Source organism: Canis lupus, chromosome 19, assembly GCF_048164855.1.
Source record: "Canis lupus baileyi chromosome 19, mCanLup2.hap1, whole genome shotgun sequence".
NCBI classification, from domain to species: domain Eukaryota; kingdom Metazoa; phylum Chordata; class Mammalia; order Carnivora; family Canidae; genus Canis; species Canis lupus.
The window spans coordinates 9,548,197-9,569,113 of record NC_132856.1 but is presented as its reverse complement, the minus strand read 5'-3'; the positions used below and the strand labels follow the sequence as shown (position 1 = coordinate 9,569,113).

The 20,917-nt window shown below is 48.4% G+C and overlaps 1 protein-coding gene across 11 annotated transcripts in view; it reads right to left on the bottom strand.

Moving 5' to 3' along the window:
- Window positions 1-20,917, bottom strand: part of ATP2B2 (ATPase plasma membrane Ca2+ transporting 2) — a 372,053-nt gene that overhangs the window by 25,360 nt on the left and 325,776 nt on the right. For all 11 annotated transcript variants that reach the window (XM_072785140.1, XM_072785138.1, XM_072785142.1 and 8 more), the window contains 3 exons: window positions 20,187-20,429; window positions 7,024-7,265; window positions 5,645-5,879 (listed from right to left, as the gene is read on the bottom strand). In XM_072785140.1, coding sequence (XP_072641241.1) covers window positions 5,645-5,879; window positions 7,024-7,265; window positions 20,187-20,429 — 720 coding nt within the window. The remainder of the gene's footprint in view (window positions 1-5,644; window positions 5,880-7,023; window positions 7,266-20,186; window positions 20,430-20,917) is intronic.

The window sequence follows — 20,917 nt, the reverse complement described above, 5'->3', positions numbered from 1 at the left end:
TATTTAGCCTCTGTCCACCCCCACAGCAGCTGCACAGAGCACCACCATTCCAAGGTGGGGTCACTGCCCAGACCTTACCCAATCTCCCTGCCTCTGGCCTTACCCCTCTTCTATCGTTCCTCCACCTGACCGCCAGCGACCTGCCTGAAGTTCAGCCCGGGTGTCATACTCCTTCAGGGGCTCCCCCCTGCTGCTTGTAGAGAAAAACAAGACTCCTGAGCACAGCCATCTTGTGGTAGAGCAAGGAACAAATGTCGTGAAGAGGCAGGTTCCAGGCCAAGGTCAGGAGGCCTCTCTGGCTACTAGAATTGTATGAGACCAGCTCTGTGGTGACAGGTAGTGATCTCCCCGTCACAAGGGCTAGAGCAGGGTAAGCTGACCAGAGATCTCCTCTGGGTGTGTTTCCAGGGCTTGGGGAAGAGCCTTCTGGTGCCCTCTCAGGGCTTGGGGCCACGTGAGCAAGGCCTCTGCCTTGTGCCTGCTTGCATAGGTAAACATGACCTCTTTCTACAGAGCCAGAGGGAGTGGGGATGTGGAATGTCCAACATCCTGCTACATAATTTATTGATGTCCTCACAACAGCTGTAACCTGGACGGCGGTCCCTTGGTGTCTCCTGACCCAAGAGGAAAGGAAAGAGCCACTGCTCTGTTGGCTCTATATGCCTTATCTGGCTCCCCTTCAAAGCAATAATTCAGGTTATGTTTGACTGAAAGACGCTTGAGGTCTTGGAGTTGGAAGGGGCTTCAGATCATGACTCTGACTCTCTGTTCATTGCCGAGATTCCTGTTAGGCATCCAACAGATGGCCAGCCAGCCTCTGCTTGCATGCCTCTGACGATGGGGTGCTCACTCCTTCTAAGGCTGACCACTCTATAGTGGAACGAGTCTATCATATCATTCTTTTTTTCAGATGAGAGCAGTTGTTCTGGGCCTGACTTGTACTCTTGCAGGAGGCAGGGTCTTTGGTAAAGATCTCTGTACAAAGAGCTCTGGGAGCACAGAGGAGGGTGCCATTCCTTCAGAAGGAAGTAGATGGAGAGAAGAAATATGCGAAAGCTTCTTGGAGAAGGGGATATTTGAGCTGCTTTTGTTCAGCCAACACTAACTGAGGCTCTGGTGCCTGGCACGGCGCCCTGGCTGGGACTACACAGATGACCACTTCATGGCCCGGGCCAGAGAGAACTGTTCCCTGAGATGCACTGGCAGAGAAGGTGCAAAGGGGGTTGCGGAAAGTGTGGCAGGTGTTCTGGAGGGGCTGAGGCTGAGGAGGATGAGGGGCAGGAGCTGGTGGCCATGAACTAGAGAAGCGCCTGCACTCAGAAGGTGCTGGAATCAGTGGCTTGCTCCCACAGTTTCCTCTGTGTGGTGGAGGCTTCTCTGCCTCTGGGAGAGGGGGATCAGGAACTGAAAGGCAGGGTTGAGCTTTGTCCTGGGGACCCAACCGAGTGTTGGCTTCCTCATTTGTAAAAGGGGGATGAGTTTTATTTTTTCCTAAAGATTTTATTTATTCATGAGAGACACACACAGAGAGTCAGAGACACAGGCAGAGGGAGAAACAGGCTCCATACAGGGAGCCTGAGGCAGGACTTGATCCCAGGACGCTGGGATCACACCTTGAGCCAAAGGCAGACGCTCAACCACTGAGTCCCCAGGTGCTCCACTCTCCCCCTTTTAATCTGTGTGTCACAAATCTCTCCCTCTCTCCTGTGCAATGCCTTCTACTCATGAAGCGATTCAGGATTCCTCCAACCCAATGGGGTGCTTCCTTAAACCACATTCAGCATTTCCTTGCCAAAGGGACTGGTTCATTTGTTTGACAAACAGCTACTGAACATCGAACTCTTCTGGGCACCGAGGATCCAGAGATGATTAAGACTTAAGCCACAGAAGCACCGATCTGGCTGAAATACACTTTCCATGTAGACAAAATAACTGTAAAATTAAAAAAAAATTCCTTCTTTTGCTAAAATTATCCAAGATTTTTCTCACTGAGGAAAAACAGCCAGAAAATGGGTGCTTCCTGTTTTCATTAAATAAAGGCTTTTAAACATCTGTTGTTTCTGGTGACACCCGTTGTCTGTGACTCCAAGGGCTCCCAACACCCCCGGATAACCGGGCAAATCCCAGACTGCTGCTCTCCTGATGGCTTTATCTGCTGTGGCTTCAATCAGTATCGGAAAATGTACCCGAGGCAGCATGTTACATGTGTCTGGGGGGTGATCGACAAGCCTGTTTTGATCTGTTCTGTCTTCTGTCTTCTCAAGGGGAGAAGGCAACATGATTTGTCCCCTTGACAGATGCGAAAACTGAGGGAGGCAGAGTTTATGTTCCAGTGACATCTGCAAAAGGAATCTGAAAATGTTCGTAGGACCCTAGAGGTGGCCCAGGCTGAGGTTTCTGGTCCGATCAGCCTCAGGGTTGCCTGGGAGAGCCTGCCCCAAACCACAGGCACAGACACTGGCCTAGTCACCCAAGGAGCTGGTGACGGTGGCTGCCTGTGAGGCGGGAACCAGCATGAGAGGCTGCTTCACTGTCTGCGCTATTGAACCATTTGAGTTTAGCTCCATGTGTATAAATCACCTAGCCTAAAAGCCAAATAAATCAAAAGCCATCCCCACCCCATTGGGAAATGCTGAGTCAACAGGTCAGAGCTTTTATGCTTTCAAGTTAGCATCACCAGCAACTGTGCTGTGTCCCTTACTTGGGAATGTCCAACTCTAATTGTTCAGATGGGGAAACGGAGACCGGAGAAAGGGATGCACCTGAGGTCTTCTGTGAAGGAGTGGCAGGAGCTGGATTCAAGTCCTTATCCCTTAACTCTGCTGTGTCACTCTAGTAAGTCACTGCTCCCCAAAACAGCTCATAAACATCGAAATCTACATCCTGGAGGAGAGTCTGGGGGAGAGAGGAGGTCACCAACAAGGGTGTACTAACTTGATGGAAGCAAAGAAAAGTATCAGGGTAAGCCCTCCAGCTGGTCGTCTCAGAATGCTGGAGCTTGGCAGGGCTTCTAGGCCAACCTCCCATTTTACAGATGAGGAAATGGAGGCACAGAGAGGGGAAGTGGCTTGTTAGTGGCAGAGTTGGGGCTTGGATCTAGGCCCCCTTTCTCCAATGTAGATGTCTGCAAGATGGGTGGGACAGCTGTCCCTTCCCAGAGTCTGAGCCTGAAGCCAGCTTCTTTGGATGATCATGCTATGAACAGAATATGCCGGGACCCAGCTTAGACTCTCCTAACCCTCCTGACTTAGAACCACTTGCCCTTCCATTTCTGCAGCACCCAGGAGAAGGGCCTAGGGCAGGAAGGCAGAAAACCTGTTCTAATCTGGATTTGCTCAGCCACTTAGTGCGAGACTTTGGGAAGGAACATCACTGTCCCATCACTGGCCTCACTGAGGGTGTGGGGAAGCATTTGGTCCAGGTCAGCAGCAGCTCAAACCTAGAATCATACCCCTTTAGTGGATTGTCAAATCAGTTTAGTGGGTGGTAATTAGCATTACAAAAAAGAAAGAAATAGAAAATACTTCCAAGTGCATCACATTACTTTCTGATATCCTTATTTTGGTTAACTGTGTGTGTTTACTGAGTCATGATATAAAATACATCTGTTATTAGTACAGGTCATGACAAAAAAAAAGGGTATGTGTCTGATATCACTTCCCACCCCATCTCAGGGATGCTTCGGAGTTAGGGGGATGGGCTAGGAGCTCTTGGAATGGGAAGGACAGGGAAGCTGCAGGCTGGCCTTGTCTGCTGTGTGGAGACTAGACCGGGAGATAACCGGTCATGGGAAGCCTGAACCCATTAGCGCCTGGTAATGACTGGGCATCCCAGGGAAGGCTGATAAATGGCCTGTCAGTCCAGGGAGAGACGCAGTCTGCAGGAAAAGACATATGGCCGAGCACCTGGGACACAGTTTGCCTTTGCTGCTTTTAGGCTCTGGGTGGGAGTGAGGAGGCCTATGGGTGGTAGACGTGTGTGAGATAAGTACCAGGCATGGTATTAGAAGATGGGTGTTCAAGTCCCTTTCGTTCTCATTCATTCATTACACACTTAATCGAGCACCTTCCAGAGGCTGGGCTCTGTGTTAGGGGCTGTTATGTGTCACTAGACCCAGAGTTTTGAATCTACTGGGAAGAGACATGAAAGGAGGGGACCCACATTCAGGAACCACCTACCTCATGCCAGACAGACTCTGCCTGTTGCTTGTGTGTGTGTGATTTGACACCTCATAGTAGCTGGGGGTGTGTATGTGTGGAGAATACTTTTCCTATCCCCACTCTACAGATGAGAAAACAGAGGCTCAGGGAGGTTATGTAACTGGCCCAAGGCCACATAGCTAGTAATGCTGGGACCCAGGATCCTAGGTCTGTCTGATGCCTGAGCTCACACTCTTGGCATCGCCTTTCCTTGCTGCTAAAACATGAAAATCCATGTCAGTGACATTCGAGTTTCACTTGGTCTTTGGAACACAGACTCTCAGAACATCAGGGCTGGGAATTCGGAAAACACCTTGTCTACCTCCTTTCACTTGAAAGAAGGGAAACATGGAGGCTCCAAGAGGATCAGGGAACAGCAAGAGGCCCCCCGGGGAACAGTGTCAGGGCAAGTGGGGAACAGCGATGTCGCCTCTGGTGGAGGAAGGTGGCCCTGAGAGATACAGTCACCGCCTTCCACAGCCGAGGCCAATTTGGGTCCAGCTCGGGCTGGCCTGGGAATCAACACCCAGCTGCCGTGTTGGTCCTCCGGTGACATGGAGGCCAGCCTCTCTGTGCCTTGTCCTGTGTGCTGGGCTTTGCCCTCTAGGGCCCCCCAGGGTGAGGATTCGCTCTGCCTGCCCACAGCGATGTGCTGGAGATTCGAGGCAGCCCCCTCTTTTGACTGACCACACGGGCCCATCTGTGCAGGGCAGGCTGACAGAGCACAGAGCCCTGCAAGTCCCCAGCACTGAATTCTGGCCCCCCACCAGGTGCAGATGCAGCGAAAGGAGGCTGAAGACCTATGGGGGCCGAGCACACAGTAGGTGCACTTACTACATCATCTTCCTGGGTCCTTACAGGGAGGGGTGCTGTCATCCCCTTCTCTTCTGCTTGAGAATCTGACCTTGGGTTGACTTTCTAGCTCTGTGCCCCTGGAAACCTGATAAAGGGAGACTGTCGGCTATGTCGCTGTGCGAGCCTACCAGGGTTAACTGATTGGGAAACTGGGTCTTAATGGACAGAATCCTAACTTGGGGTTTTCCTGAATACTGGTGGCCTTTGTTTCTGGGTGTCTCCTTTGTGGGGATCCTGGAATCCAGGCCTATGGCTGTGTTATAGGAGATCTTGACTCCTGGGGGGCAGGAGGCTTCTAAGGCAGGGGAGACCCTATGCTTGTCCCTTCGGGGGTTTCTGGATGGTTGGGTGGATGAACTGCCCCCATGGCAAAGCAGCACCTACTGGCAGGGTGTGGGGCGCTACCCCATGTCCTGAGCAGATCAATGCCAAGTGCGGCCTACGTTGGTCTTATGAATCTGAATGCTTAGGTAAGGAGAAAACCCTGTGGACACTACAGGGAAACAGGCTCAGAGAGGTGAGGCAACTTATGCTAGCTAGTCAGCAAGCTGGGATCCCAGCCTCTCCAAGCCTGCTGGGAGGCGGCTTACCTCGGGCCGCACAGGGTCCTCGATGCCCACCACGCAGATGCAGGTTAGGTCATTGAGGATGTCATTCTCATTGTCCCAGTCGGGCTCAGGGCTGCTGGGGAAGTCACGGTAGGCCACACAGATGGTGCGGAGCCCATCGCAGGCCATGGGCTCGATCACCTTCTTCACCATCTCGTCCCGGTCACGGGGCCGGAAGACCCGGGGATCCCCTGCCCCGTTGAGGATTTTGCAACACCTGGGAGCCAATGGGAGGGAGATAGGTGAGGTCCAGCCAAGGGCCCAAGGGTCCTCCCTCTGACCAGCTCGAGCTCACCTCCCCCTCCCCAGTGATGCCCAGCTGGCCGTGGTTGGTCATCCAGGGTCCGTCCAGTTCATCTCCCACAATGCTTCAGGGCTGGTCCAGGCCCCTGGGCCCCAGGCAGGAATGAAATCAGGACCAGCCAAAAAGAAATCAGGCAGCCTTCTTGCAATATCTGCCCCAGTCCATTCAGCAAGAGCACATCACATATACTTTGATCTGTCTTATATTCACAAGATTTCAATCTGAAAAAATAGTTTCACAGCTAAAATGATTTTCAAAGGGCATGAAACCTAGGCTAGTGGTTCTGGGCCTTACTGGCACATTAGAATGGCTTGGGGGGAACACAGAATAGATAAAAACCCACGTGTGAGCTCTACCTCAGAGGTTCCAATTGATTTTTAGTATATTCTTTTAGAGAGGGAGTGGCGCAGGGGCAGAAGGAGAATCTTGAACAGGCTCCATGCCCAGTGCAGAGCCCAACGCAGGGCTCAATCTCATAACCCTGAGATCATGACCTGAGCTGAAATCAAGAGTCAGATGCTTAAGGGTCTGAGCCACCCAGGTGCCCTGTATCAGTGGTTTTTTAAAAGCTTCCTGGGGTGATCCCAATGTGGAGTCAGAGTTGAGAACCACTGGGCTACACCAATCCCCTCAAGGTATGAGTGGGGAAACTGAGGTCCTGAGACTGGGAGTGACTTGCCTAGCTCTCCAGGCTTATCTCTGGCACCTGGGGCCAGAGAGCACTAGCTAACAATGAACATCGCTACAGTCAACCAACTCTGCGCTGAGGGAAGTGAAATAAGGGAGCTTTAACAGTGACAAGGTGGCACTTCCTGATGATCCGGTGATGTAGGGAGGAGTAGGGGGAGGGCTCTTTGTAGAAATTTTAAAGGGGAAACTGGAGAAAGCACGCGGAGGTGGTCCTGCCAGCGTGACATTGGGCAGGGGCCCCTCCCTGCACCCCAGGGTGCCAGACGGCCCTCCAGCCCAGCCTGCGGGACAGCCCGCTCGACGTGGTGGTCCCCACGACGCTGTGGTCCCCTGCTCCCTGCCCCCCACCCACGCCGGCGCCTCTTACTTCTTGAGCACGATCTCAGAGGCGCCCTTGCTGTACATGCGGAAGCTCTCGTCGGGCAGCTTGATGACCGTGCTCATGGACTTGCGCACGGAGTTGAAGGTGTACACCTTGTACAGCTTCTCCTCCGGCATCTGGCTGCGCACGGGCTCATAGTCTTGCTTCAGGTCCAGCACGAAGCCCAGCAGGCCGCACTCCGTCTTGTTGCCCACCTGCCGAGGCAGGGCACCCTCCTTCTCTGGGGGCTGTGGAGAGAGGCCGGGGTTGCCTCTGTGTCCCCCACCTCCTCAGTGAGCCCTGTGTGCCCCCCTGTCCCACCACCTGCACCCTCAGCCCTCTTCAGCCCGGACCCAGTCCTGGCTCTGGATGAAAGGAGCAAGGTCAGCTTTTTAAAAATTATAAACTTGTTCAAACATACAAGCAGGATTGAGAATAAGAAAAGAAACACCTGTGTACCCTCCATTCAGCTTTGTAGAACCTGAGCATGATGCCATGTTTGCTTCAGATTTTTCTTTCTTGAGGAGAACATGGCAGATACAGGTGTGCCCCCCCCATGTATCCCTCCCTGTCTGCAGAGTCCATCTCTTGCCCCAGAAAGAACCTCTATCTTAAAAGTGGTATTATTACCCCATTTGTTAAAAAAAATATTTTTTAAGATTTTATTTATTTGACAGAGAGAGAGAGCACTTGTATGAGTGTGAAATGGGGAGGCACAGAGGGAAAGGGAGATAGAGAATCTTAAGCAGGCTCTATGGCCAGTGTGGAGCTGGGTGCAGGGCTCTATCCCAGGACCCTGAGATCATGACCTGAGCTGAAACTAAGAGTCGGGTTCTTAGCCAACTGAACCACCCACCCAAGTGCCCCTACCTGGTATGTATTTTAAATTTTTATTTTGAGATAGCTCTAGATTCACATGCAATAAGAAATAGTAAAGAGAGATGGCATACACTCTTCATCCAGTTTCCCCTAGTGCTCACCAGTGTAAGACTACAGTACAACGTCGCAGCCAAGATACTGACATTGCTGTAATCAAACCCACCTTCCTCAGAGTTCACCAATTTTACATGCACTTGTGTGTGTGTATGTGTTTAGTTCTATGCAATGGCATCATGTGTGCATTCCTGTGACCATCACCAAGGAGATCCATGACAAGGATCCTATCCCTATGCCATCCCTCTTATTTTATTTTTAAGATTTTATTTATTTATTCATGAGAGACACACAGAGAGAAGCAGAGGCAGAGGGAGAAGCAGGCTCCCTGTGGGGAGACTGATGTGGGACTCGACCCCAGGACCCTGGGATCATGACCTGAGCCAAAGGCAGATGCTTAATCCCTGAGCCACCCAGGTGTCCCCACCACCCTTTTGATGTCACCTTCTTTTCCACCCCTTCCCAGGTCCTGACTACCACTAATCTGTTCTCTATCTTTACATTGTCATTTCAAGCCTGTTATATAAATGGAATCATATGGTATGTGAAACCTTTGAAGACTAGCTTCTTTTCACTCGGCATAATCTCCTCAAGGTCCAGGCAAGTCGTTGTGTGTGTCAATAGCTTGTCCTTTTTCCTTGGTGAATAGTAGTCCATGCTATGGATGGACTGTCCCTTGTGATCTCAATTTAGGTTCAGCCACATGAAACTGCTATTTTTGTAAGTCAAAATGGTAGATTCCAAGTAGTTTAACCTTATGTACGCATGTGTGTATGTGCAGTGCTGCTTTGCATGTTGAAAACCCCATGTAAGGAGACTGTAATATTCTTCTAAGCCTTGTTTATTCAAATGTAAGTACATTTTGAGAATCACCTGTGTTTATGGCACTAGTTCTTTCTTACTGCTCGATTGATTCCATTCTATGACTAAGCCGCTGTTTACTTTTCCTCTTTTCCTTCTTTCCACTCACTGATTTGGTCCTCTGCCAGCTGCTGGGCTGCATGAACGCAACCTCACCCTCACCCTTGGGGTCCCAGTGAAATCACTGACCACCTCTGCTCTAGCAACTCTCACTTCCTTGGTGATGGCTTGAACGTGAGCTGTTTCATGCTTCTGTGCTTTTGCCTCTGCTGTTCCTTCCCTCCTTCCGTGCCAGGCAAATTCCTCCTTGCTTTTTTAAGTGCCAGCTCAAATATCTCTGGGTCTTTGAATATTGCTTACTCCCCTCTGAGTAAACAGTTATTGTATTCTTTTCCTCTCTAGGTTCTCAGGATCAGCCCAGTACACAGTAGGCATTTACTAATTGTTGGCTGGATGGTTCCATGCAGACCAGAGTGGTGGGAGAGGCACAGATTAACAGGCAAGAACAAGACACCTCCATATGAGCTAATGGCAGGATTAGCCGGAGGTTGTGGGAGGTTCATATTGGCAGGTGAACTCACGTCCCACCTGTACCCCCGCACATGTGCACATCTCCTTGCATAAAATTACAATGCAGCATCTCGGGTGGAGGTGGCTTTGGGAATGGCAAAAGTCACTGCAGATAAACCCAAACCCTAGAGAGATTTAGAAGAGGAATATCTACCTACAAACATGTCTGGGCTACCAACCCCCAAGAGCCCCCTTCTATTAGTGGCTTTTTGTGGGTCTCAGACCAGCCTTGTCCAGAACTCTGCATCCTCACCCTCAGCTTCCATCATACTGCTCAAAAGGACTTCCCAGACAGGCAGAAGATGGGGTCAGGAAGATTCTGGCATAGACCAGCTGTGTAGGCAACAGGACAGGGATTGGACATAGCTCTGGCCTGTTCCCATGCCATACAGAACTATGTCTCCAGCACCACTGGCCTTGGAAGGCTCCCCACTCCTGAGTTCTTTGGTGGTATTAGATTTGGGAGCAAAGAAACTTTTGGTACAGCTTCCCATTTCTCATGTTTGCAAAAATAAATTTGAAGCACTTCCCTTTGTCTCTGTAGTATGGTGTTATGTTGTGCTTTAAGAAACTATGTATTTATTTACTTCTATTTTTTTTAAAAAAAAGTTTGTTTATTTACTAGAGTGAGAGTGCAAGTGTACATGCAGGGGGAGGGGCAGAAGGTGAGGGAGAGAGAGAGAATCCTACGCAGACTCCCCACTGAGCACAACCCCAAGATCACGACCTGAGCCGAAATCAAGGGTTGGACACTCAACCTACTGAGCCACCCAGGCATCCCTATTTACTTACTTTTAATTTTTCCTACATTTTTATAATTAACCTTCCGGTGATTTCCAGAATTTTATTTCTTTTCCACAATAGTTTTTCTCCCCTTTCCATTAATGAAAGAAAATGACAACATGGAGGACTTAAATAAAAATGCCTAATTACTTACTAGCACAAGAGGGCTGAGCAGTTATGCCTTCAGAATACCCGGCATTTTATTATCCTCTGTGAAATATTTTAATTTTCTTCTAAAAGGATTTCAAACAATCCATGGTTGCAAATGGCAGAGCTGCCTCCTACGTAATTCAATTTGTTTCCATGAACTTGAGCTCCGAGATTGCCTACGTGCATTACTAAGAAGCAGGGGCCCGCCCCTATTCTCTTCTGTTTTGTTTTGTTTTTGTTTTTGTTTTTTTTAATCTTGACAAACCCAGAGGTTTTGCTATTGCTGTAGACTTTCCAAGAGCCTTTCTATCTCTAGGGCTCTGATTCTGTAAGGGAATTAAGGCATCAGTATTGTTTCAGTTTTAATGGACAGGAAGCAAGCAGAAGGGAAGTGACTTGTTCGTGGTCACAGACCTGTGGAGGGGCAGGCCTGGGGCTGTCCCCAGGCCCCTCCGCTCCCAGTGCAGAGCTTCATCCAGCACATTTCCCTGTGAGGTACTTAGCCCTTTGGGAACGTGGGATGCAGCCACCAGGCATAATTTTGAGAGGACAGTTCATGTTCCTGTTTGGGGTGCTGGAGGTAAATAGAGCGAAGAGCAAGGAATGATGATGATCAGAAGAGCCACAAGTTATAAATAACATCTGCAAAAATAAGATGAAACAAGCGCAGCTAGGGGTGCCTGTATGGCTCAGTTGGTTAAGCATCCAACTCTTGATCTCAGCTCAGGTCTTGATTTCAGGGTCATGAGTTCATTCCCCAAATTGGGCTCCATGCTGGGTGTACAGTCAACTTTAAAAAAAGGGGTAACTAGCCTGTACCACCTCACACTCATTAGGATGGCTACTATAAAAAGCAAAAGAGGGGCGCCTGGGCGGCTCACCTGGTTGAGTGTCTGCTTTTGGCTCAGGTCATGATCTCAGGGTCCTGAGATTGAGACCTGCACTGGGCTCCCTGCCCAGTGGGGAGGCTGCTTCTCCCTCTGACTCTCCCCCTGCTCATGCTTACTCTTTCTGAGATAAGTAAATAAAATCTTTAAAAAATAATTATAAAAAGCAAAACAGAAAACAAGCATTGGTGAGGGGGTGAAGATATCACTACACTTTGTGCTGTGGGTGGGAAGGTAACATGGTGCAGCTGCTGTGGAGAATAGTGTGGTGGTTCCTCAACAAATTAAACATGGAATTACCATATAATCCAGCATCCCACTTCTGGGTATATACCCAAAAGAATTGGAAGCAGGAACTTAAAAAGATATTTGTATATCTATGCTCATTGCAGCATTACTCACAAAAGTCAAGAGGTGGGAGCACAATCCAAATGTCCATTGGCAAATGAATGGGTAAAGGGACGTGTGTTCTATACATGTGAGGAATATTTCCAGCCTTAAAGTGGAAGGAAATTCTAACATATGTGACAACATGGATAAACCCTGATGGCATTATAAGTGAAATAAACCAGTCACAAAAGGACAGACACTGTATAATTCCACCTGTATCATGTACCTAGAAAAGCCACATTCATAAAAATAGAAAGTAGGATGATGGGTACCAGGGGCTGGTCATGGGGGGGGGGCAGGGAATGGGGAGTTAGTGTCTGATGGGACAGAGTTTCAGTTTGGAAAGATGAAAAATTCTGGGATGGATGGTGGGGATGGTCACACAATGTGAATGTACTTAATGCCATTTAAAAACATTTCAAATGATTCATTTGATGTTACAGGTATTTTATTACTAAAGACCTCTGAAAGTCCCCCCAAACAACCCAACAACTGTAGCATAGTAAACTGCAGCATCTGCAATATGATGATGTTTCTAGGAGTGCATTGGAAAACAACTTTCTGCTGAGTGGTCGTCTCTGGTGGCCTAGCTTGGTCCTCCTCACCCCGCAAAGGCAGGCACTGGCAGGGAACCACCCTGAAAACCGGATGAACCACCAGCCAGCTTAACAGCAGTAGCACTGGCCACCATTTGAATGTTAACTCTGCCCCCTTCTTTCCTGGGCTTGTCACATGCATGGTCTGGTTGTACCCCCACAGTTCCCTGAGAGGCCAGCTGAGTATTCTTACTTCACAGCTGTGTGCAGGGGAGGCCCAGAGAGATGAGGTCACGCTGCTAGTAAATGGCCCACCTAGGATTTGGTCCTAGTGTTCTCAGCTCTGAGCCCACAGCACAGGCTCTCCCCATAGCCTTGCCTGACTCCATCAGCACTGGAGATCTTTGGTTAACTAGGGAACTGGTTGACCATTGATTTAGAGTTTAAGGGGGTAGGGGGTGGGATGTGTCTGTCTCACTTATCTTTGTGTCCTACTACGGGGTAACCAATGAATATGGAATGACTAAATGAATAATTCTGTGCTTGTGTGTGTAGGGTGTTGCCAATGGGAGGCCAGATGGGGCGGAACTCTGGCCTCCACAATTGTGATCTAAAGGTCTCCCTCCCCAGGAGCTTCTCAGTGCTAGGCCTCCTGAGGAACATGATGTAGCAGAGCCATGAGATCTTCCCCAGTGGCTGAGAAGGCAGGTCAGTGTGACTGCCTAGGACAACAGAGCAGGATAGGTTGAGACCCCCTGGGGAGATATACTCCTGGAAAGCAGACTCCTTAGGGACCTTCCCAGGCTCAGCAGCGCATTGTGTGTGTGTGTGTATATATGTGTGGTATATGGAGTGGTATGTGTATGGTAAGTGTATGCAGTTGTATGTGTGTGGTGTGTATGCAGGTGTATGAGTGTAGTGTGCGTGTGGTCTGTGCAATTGTATGTGTATGGTGGCTCCCTGCCAGTGCCTGCCTTTCGGGGGTGAGGAGGACCAGGCTAGGCCACCAGAGATGACCACTCAGCAGAAAGTTGTTTTCCAATGCACTCCTAGAAACATCATCATATTGCAGATGCTGCAGTTTACTATGCTATGGTTGTTGGGTTGTTTGGGGGGACTTTCAGAGGTCTTTAGTAATAAAATACCTGTAACATCAAATGAATCATTTGAAATGTTTTTATGTGACATTTTTAAGTGTGTGTATATGCCGTTGTCTGTTTGGTGTATGTGTCTGGTATGTGAGTGCCATGTACGTGTGTGGTATATGCATGCATGTAGATGTATGTATATGTGTGCATGGTGTGTGTGATGTGGTATGTGTATGTGTGTGGTGTATGCACTTGGATGTGTATGGTGTGTGTATATGCAGTTGTGTGTGTGTGCATAGGCGGTTGTGTGTGTGGAGTGTGAGTGCAGTGTATGTGTGTAGTGTGTGTATGTGTGTAGATGTGTATATATATGCATGGTCTGTGTGTGGTGTGGTATGTGTATGTGTGTGTGGTGTGTGCAATTGTATGTGTATGGTGTGTGTGTATATGCAGTTGTGTGTGTCTGCATGAGCAGTTGTGTGTGTGTGGTGTGTGAGTATGGTGTATGTGTGTGGTGTGTGTGTACATGCCCAATGCAGGGTGTCAAGGTATGATGTAGGGATTAATAGCTCTGTTAAAAATCCAAATTCCCTATTTGGGATTATTTGCTTTAAGCTCTTCTCTCAGAGATGAGTTTGCAAAAACAAAACAAAACAACCAAAACAGTTGCTGAATTCAACACATAGGCCCTTGCCATTTCACATATCAGAACTACAGCCCACCCCACTTCCCCATCTTAGCATCCTGCAAAGTCACCTCCAGAGTATTCCGCACCTTTTGGCATGGCACCCCTGGCTTGGCCAGAACCCACTCTCAGAGTGTGGCTTGACTTGGGGACTTTAAGGCTCATTGGAATATTGGAATATTCAATGGAGCCCTGGGTTTGGAGCCAGGAGATCTGAGTTCAAAGGTTGGCTCTCTGCTTCCTGGAGTCCCTCAAGTTCTAAGACTTATGGGAAATACATTTAAGCAGCTCCTTCCTGCCTTTGAGGGTTACTGGGGCTCTCTGGGGTAAGGCAGCATCACAGCCACCTCAGCTTAGGAATGGGGTACACTGAGGACCTGGGGTTTCTAATTAGGTGAAGTGTGGCTTATTTATTTAGGAAGACCAGCCTGCCAGGAAAACCTTTTTTGCTCTTTCCTCCTGAACCACTTCAGAGGCACTAGGGAGATTTGTTTTTCTCTCGACAGTTTATACATTCAGAAATATACCATAAACTTCCAGCAATTCCGCTCCACAAGTCCCCATCCTCAGCTTAATAATTCAAATGTTAACTGCAGTATTAACTTACTTTCAAAGAGGTCTCATAAAATATAAAATTAAGATATGCTTGGGTGGTTTCAGTAGAACATACATAGTTGGCCAAGGAGAATATTTTCCCAAGAAAGCACAAGGCCTCAAAAGTCTGAGGAAGGGGGATCCCTGGGTGGCGCAGCGGTTTGGCGCCTGCCTTTGGCCCAGGGCGCGATCCTGGAGACCCGGGATCGAATCCCACGTCGGGCTCCCGGTGCATGGAGCCTGCTTCTCCCTCTGCCTGTGTCTCTGCCTCTCTCTCTCTCTCTCTCTCTGTGACTATCATAAATAAATAAAAAAAAATTAAAAAAAAAAAAAAAAAGTCTGAGGAAGGAGGTATTTCCATCTTAAAGCTTAATAATTCAAATGTTAACTGCAGTATCAACCTACTTTCAAAGAGGTCTCATAAAATATAAAATTAAGATCTGCTTGGGTGGTTTCAGCACCCAACTATGTCACAGAATGTACATAGTTGGCCAAGGAGAATATTTTCCCAAGAAAGCACAAGGCCTCAAAAGTCTGAGGAAGGAGGTATTTCCATCTTAAAGCTCAGATGTGGTTCTGAGGGCGATGGAAAGAAGCTAGTAGAAGTTTTGATGTTCAAAGGGTCGGAGACAACAAAGGAAATCTGAGGGTGTGCCAGGATTTCTGAGACAGGGGAGCAATTTCTGACTCAGGGATGATTCACACAGCTTCTCCTGGAGGGCAAGTTTAGTTCCTAATGATCAGAAATAAGATGGGAAAGAAGAAAGCTTGCCATCCTCAGAAGTGATGGGGTATAGGGTTGAGGCTGGCCCTCTGGGAGGACCTTTCTGGACCACTTTTCCTGGCATCCCTACCAGCAGCCTTAGCCTCACACCACTCTCCACCCCTGCCTGGGGTAGTTTTTCTGAGTGCCATGAACAGAATCCTTTCAAGGGTTTATTGGATGCCACCTAGCTGCCCCTCTAACAACCCCTGGTCTTGACTCTTGTCATTCCAGCCCCAGAGAAATGCTCAGGCCACAGATCATCTGAACGAGTCATGGATCTTCAGGTCTCTGGGCCTTGGCAGTGTTGTGCCCTTGCCTGGAATGACCTTGTGCCCTTGCTTCCATGGTGAACTCCAAAAGTTTCTGGGTTCAACTGTGCCACTTGGTGGTCAGGAGCAATCTTGGGCAGGTGATTTGATGTTTCTGCAGCTCAGTGTTTTTAGCTGTAAGATGGACACAGTCATATTTGCCTCAATTCCCTGGCAGGGATGTGGAAGGTCAAACAAGACAATGACCAGCAAAATAAACTACAGAGGATAAAGCTCAGAAATAATAATAGAAGTAATAAGAGTAATAATTAATGCAGTCTGAGCACTTGCTACATGTCAGGTACTGTGCCGGGAGCTCCACACATATTTTATCATCTGACCTTCATAGAAGCCCTGAAGCTGCCTTCAGGCAAAGGTGCAGCTGCATGAGTTGGGCAGGAAGAGGTGGTGAGCTGTATGGGCTCTGGGTTGGACAGACCTGGGTTCTCATCCTGGCTCTTATCTACTCTGGAACTCCAAGCACGGTTTTTCACTTCTCCCAGCTTCAGGGTCCAATCTATGAATTAGAGATGTGATGGGGTTGTTGTACAAGGGGTACGTGGGGTAAGCACTTAGCAATGAGCCTGACTAAGTGAATGTCGGCAATTAGGATTAATTATACATGCACTTTACAGATTTGCAGATTGGAAAACAGAAGCTCAAAGAGGTTAAGTAACTTGCTCAGGTTCACACAGGTGGTAAGTGCTGGAGATAAGGTTTGAACCTTGGTTTGTTTGACTTCAGAGCCAAACCTCATTGCTTCTTGAAGTGGGTGTTGGGACATCTGGATTCCAGCTTCAGTAGCCCACAGGGTGACCGAACACGAGTCCTTTCCTATTTCTGGGTCGCAGGTTAAAGGGAGGAGGCTGGACCAGAGGGTCTCTAAGGTGTGTGAATTCATGTAGATGACATCCGCACAACCTTTCCTTGCAAATACTCGGGTAGGTTTTTGTTTGTTTGTTTGTTTTTGATTTTTAAAGAATGAAAAGTGCTAGCTAATTGGGAGGTCTCAGTCAGTGTAAACTAGAAAGCTGGGGTAGCTGCAGAAGAGGTCAGCTCAGTATGCTGGAGGAACGGACTGAGCACTGGTATTGGCCATGGGACCAGAGACGAGGCCGACACCTGCCTCTTGCTGCCACAAGAACAGGAAGGTAGAACATAGAGATAGTCCTTTCCTGAGCATCTTATTATTTCATATTCACCCATCTACTGCCCACATATTTAACCACTCATCCACACATCCATTCAACCATCTACCCAGCTATCACCTACCCACCCATCCATCCGTCTTCCTACCTACCTTTATCTCATTGATTATCTATTTAAACATTTATTCACCAAATCAATTCACTTACTTCACCCACCCAACCAGTACTTCCCAAGAGCTATGCCTGGGGGAACAGAGATGACTCAAATGTGTTTCTCACTCTCAAAAAGCCCACGTTGTCTATGTCAGAGAATAAGAAGACATGGAAGAGTCAGTGCCCTCATGGAGAGGAAATAGCCCCGTTCAAGGTCTGATTTCCCAGGTCAGGCTCAGTTCTCGAACAAAGCTGACAGGTAGTGTGGTGTGAGGAGGACACTGCATGCCTTTACCTGTCTTGTGTGGCTTAGAAAGTCCTATAGTCTAGATTTCCTAGCCTGGTTTGGAGGTTGGCTAGACCTACTCTGGACCAAGCAGCCCCCGACTCTTCTTAGGAGTCCTCTGGGCCTGGAAAGTCCCTCAGAGACCTTTTGCCCTATATAGCTGGCAGGCCTGGCTGTGAACCTGACTCTCTGGACCCCAGGCCTTCCCAAGGCCACCTTATGCTAACGATGTTGTAGGACTGGTTTCAGTGACTGAGAACCTGGTCTGGACACCCTACTCAACAGCTGGCTTTGGAGTATCTATGAGTTGGCTTTGCCACTAGTTGGATGTGTGAATTTGGGTAAGACCCTTTGCTTCTGCTATTGACTGTTAGCCTCTGCATTGCTACAGATGGAATCCCTTTTCAAAAGATGATTATATTGCTGAATAATGACAACACTAACCATACTTGGTGCTGAATATGAGCCAGGCATTGTGTGAAGCACTTTGCACTTACTAACTCATTTCACCCTCACAATAATCCTATCCTATCATTTTCACCAGGAAGCTGAGGCACAGAGAGGTTAAGTAACTTGTTTGCACTCATATAGCTATAGAGGGATTTGAATCCAGGTTGTCCGGCTCCACAGTATGAGCTTTAACAACTATCCCATCATACCGGGGGACTCTGTTGTTCTTTCTATGCTGATGACCATCACCCCCAGCAAGGAGAACCATGTGGCCAAGGGGCTTGCAGGAGAGACCCAGAAAGAAGAGACACAGGAGTCCTAGGATCACGGGACCCTGGTGCCTGAGAGGTAAGTGACTTAGCCTGATTACAAACCAAGGATCCCAATTCCTGGGCCCTGACCCCTCTCCAGTCTCAGCAGATACACCTCCCCAGGTAGACTAGCTGACCCCTGTCCCTTAAGCCACGTGGACACAACCAACATCCAGAAATGAGATTTTAGCTTTGAGGCTGGTGCTATGCAACACTGCCTAATTGAGATGTTTCCTCAGCTCTCCTGGCAGATCCCAGAACTGCTTTTTACTGTGATTATATAATCTACATCTCAATCCAAACCCACCTCACAGGGCTCTGCCCCGAGGCTGCCCCATTGCCCGAAGCCAGCTCTGGGAGTTGCCCTGTTCCCCTCTTTGCCACATCTGCAGGACAAGATCATTAACAGAATCTCAGTTATTTTAGGAAGGCCTGGGGAACAGAATCAAACATTGCTGATCTCCCTTGATTCCCAAATTGGGACAGGCATAGGGGCGGGTTGGGAAGAAGACAAAACATCGTCATTTCTGACGAACCCCAGGGTTCTCTATTACCCGTGTGCATGCGTCTTCCTGACCTACTTTCCCCTTTCCTCCGTGTGCCTCCCTCAGCCTGCAGCTCCGGGGTGATTTGGGCAGCTGCTCAGCCCTGGACAGTGCAGTTCTTGCAACCCCAGTGTCTGGAGGCAGAAGCTGCCTCCTCCCCCTTCTCCCGCCAGCCCTCAGCCCCTCACTGATGAGTCATGCTCTCCTTCCCATTTGGATAAAACTGCCAGCAGTTCCCACAACCCAACCTGACAGTGATGCTTCAAGCTGCCTTGGGGGCAGAAGGGAGAGGTCAGGGCTAGGGCACATTTGGGAGGTAAGCAAAAAAGCCCAGCTGCTCACCCAGCTGCTCCCACTACAGAAATGTCCTACATCTGGATGCCAACTGACCTCTGGATGGGCAATTCTGTGTTTCTCTTCATCCAAGTGCTGGTTAATTACAAAAAGGCCGTCTGTGCTTCTAAACCAAACAGGGATTATAGCATGAGTCTACTGCAGCTTAGCTGAGACAGGAATATGAGAATTTTTCTTATTGAAACTTGTGATACTCCTACTATTACTAACAATAACAACATCATTGGTGGTAGGTCATTTGTGAAAATGGCCACAATTAGTTCTCTCTCTAAATCAATGCCTTTTGCAATGGGATCTTGTACCTCCTACCATCAAGAGACGGAGTCTATTTCCCCATTCCCAAATCTGCATAGGCCTCTTGGCTTGCAGTGACCAATGCAGCCTAAATGCATTTGGCTAAATGTAGCAGCAAAATGACAATGTGAGCAAGCCCAGACTAGCCTGCTGGAAGAGGTGGGACCATGCAAAGCCAAGGTGAACCATCCCAGCTGAGGACATCCCAGACCAGCCTACGTTGCTGCTGAGGTCAGCAGAGCTGTCCCCTTGAGCCACCACAGGTGCAGATGCATTAGGGAATCCCACTGAGAACCGAAGAACCACCCAGCTGAGCCCAGCCTGAAGGGCCGACTCACAGAATTGTGAGCTAAATACACAGTTTGGTTTTGAGCTGCCAAGTTTTGGAGTACAGTACTTGCTGCTTACTCTCAGGGGATACAATTCAACACCCCCAAGGGGTTGTCCAAAGCTGTGGGTAGTACCAAACCCTATGTATACTATGGTTTTTCCTAGATATGCATATCCATGATAACATTTAATTTATAAATTAGGCATAGTAAGAGATTAACAACTGATTAATAACTGATAATAAAACAGAATGATTATTACAATACACTGTAATAAAAGTTATGTGAATGTTGTCCCTCTCTTGTGCTTATGTGAGATGATAAAATGCCTATGTAATGAGATGCAGGGAGGGGAATGATACAGTGTGTGCCATAGCACTAGACTACTCTCCACCTTCTGACGTTGTTTCAGAAGGACGGTCATCTGCTACGGGACTGAGGTTGACTACAGGTGATTGAAAGTGCAGACAAGAGGGACTACTGTAATTATGTAGCAAAAGGCAACTAATAAAAAGTGGATTTTTGGGAAGGGGATTAATGACAGGATCTAAACGAACAGAATTAACATTTTTTTTTCCCATATAAACATCATTGCTAAATCAAAGAGAAACAAGTTGCTTACTATACAACCACCCCAAAATACATCAGCAGGATTCAAACATATCTGAATCATGTCACTCAATCTGCCCGGTTACCTGTGTGTCACCCCATGGATGTTGTTCCCTCTGGCAGAGGCTGCACCACTCACCAGAATCTTGGTGGTGTAGGCGCTGTTGATGGCAATGGCGTTGACGAGCAGCTCCATGGTCTTAGCATTGATGGAGCTGGGGTCAGGGATCTCCTTGTAGTGGACATCGCCAACATAGGCCTGCACGACTGTCATGCGATTGGTGGTCAGTGTGCCTGTCTTGTCTGAGCAGATGGCGGTGGCATTGCCCATGGTCTCACAGGCGTCCAGGTGGCGTACCAGGTTGTTGTCTTTCATCATTTTCTGGGGGAAGGGGTAGGTGAGAGGGTGACAGTGAGGAGAGGGTGCTGGGAGGCCAGGGATCCAGGGGGTGAGGGTGGGGCACTGGGGAAGCAGGCAGTAAGTGGGGCAGAGCTGCTGCAGTCTGCTCCTGGGGTTCCCACATGTGGAAAGGACATGGGTTGCTGTGGCCTCAGACATCGGGGCTCCTTGTGTGTGCAGTCTTTTCCTGTGCTTTCATTATTTGAACCACTTAAAAGATTTGATTAATTGACTTTATTAATTTAGATTACAGAAGTAATCTGTATTCCTTATGGAAAAAATAGGGAGAAGGGTGACAAATTAAGATTGGGTCCTTAACAGTGACCTCAAATATTTTTCTCTTACACCCTAACAGAAATCACCATTCCTTATCTGGTTATGGGTTTTTCTAAAATGTACCATCTTTTGCTGGTGCCTGGTCTTTCTTTCTCTCTCTCTTTCTTTCTTTCTTTCTTTCTTTCTTTCTTTCT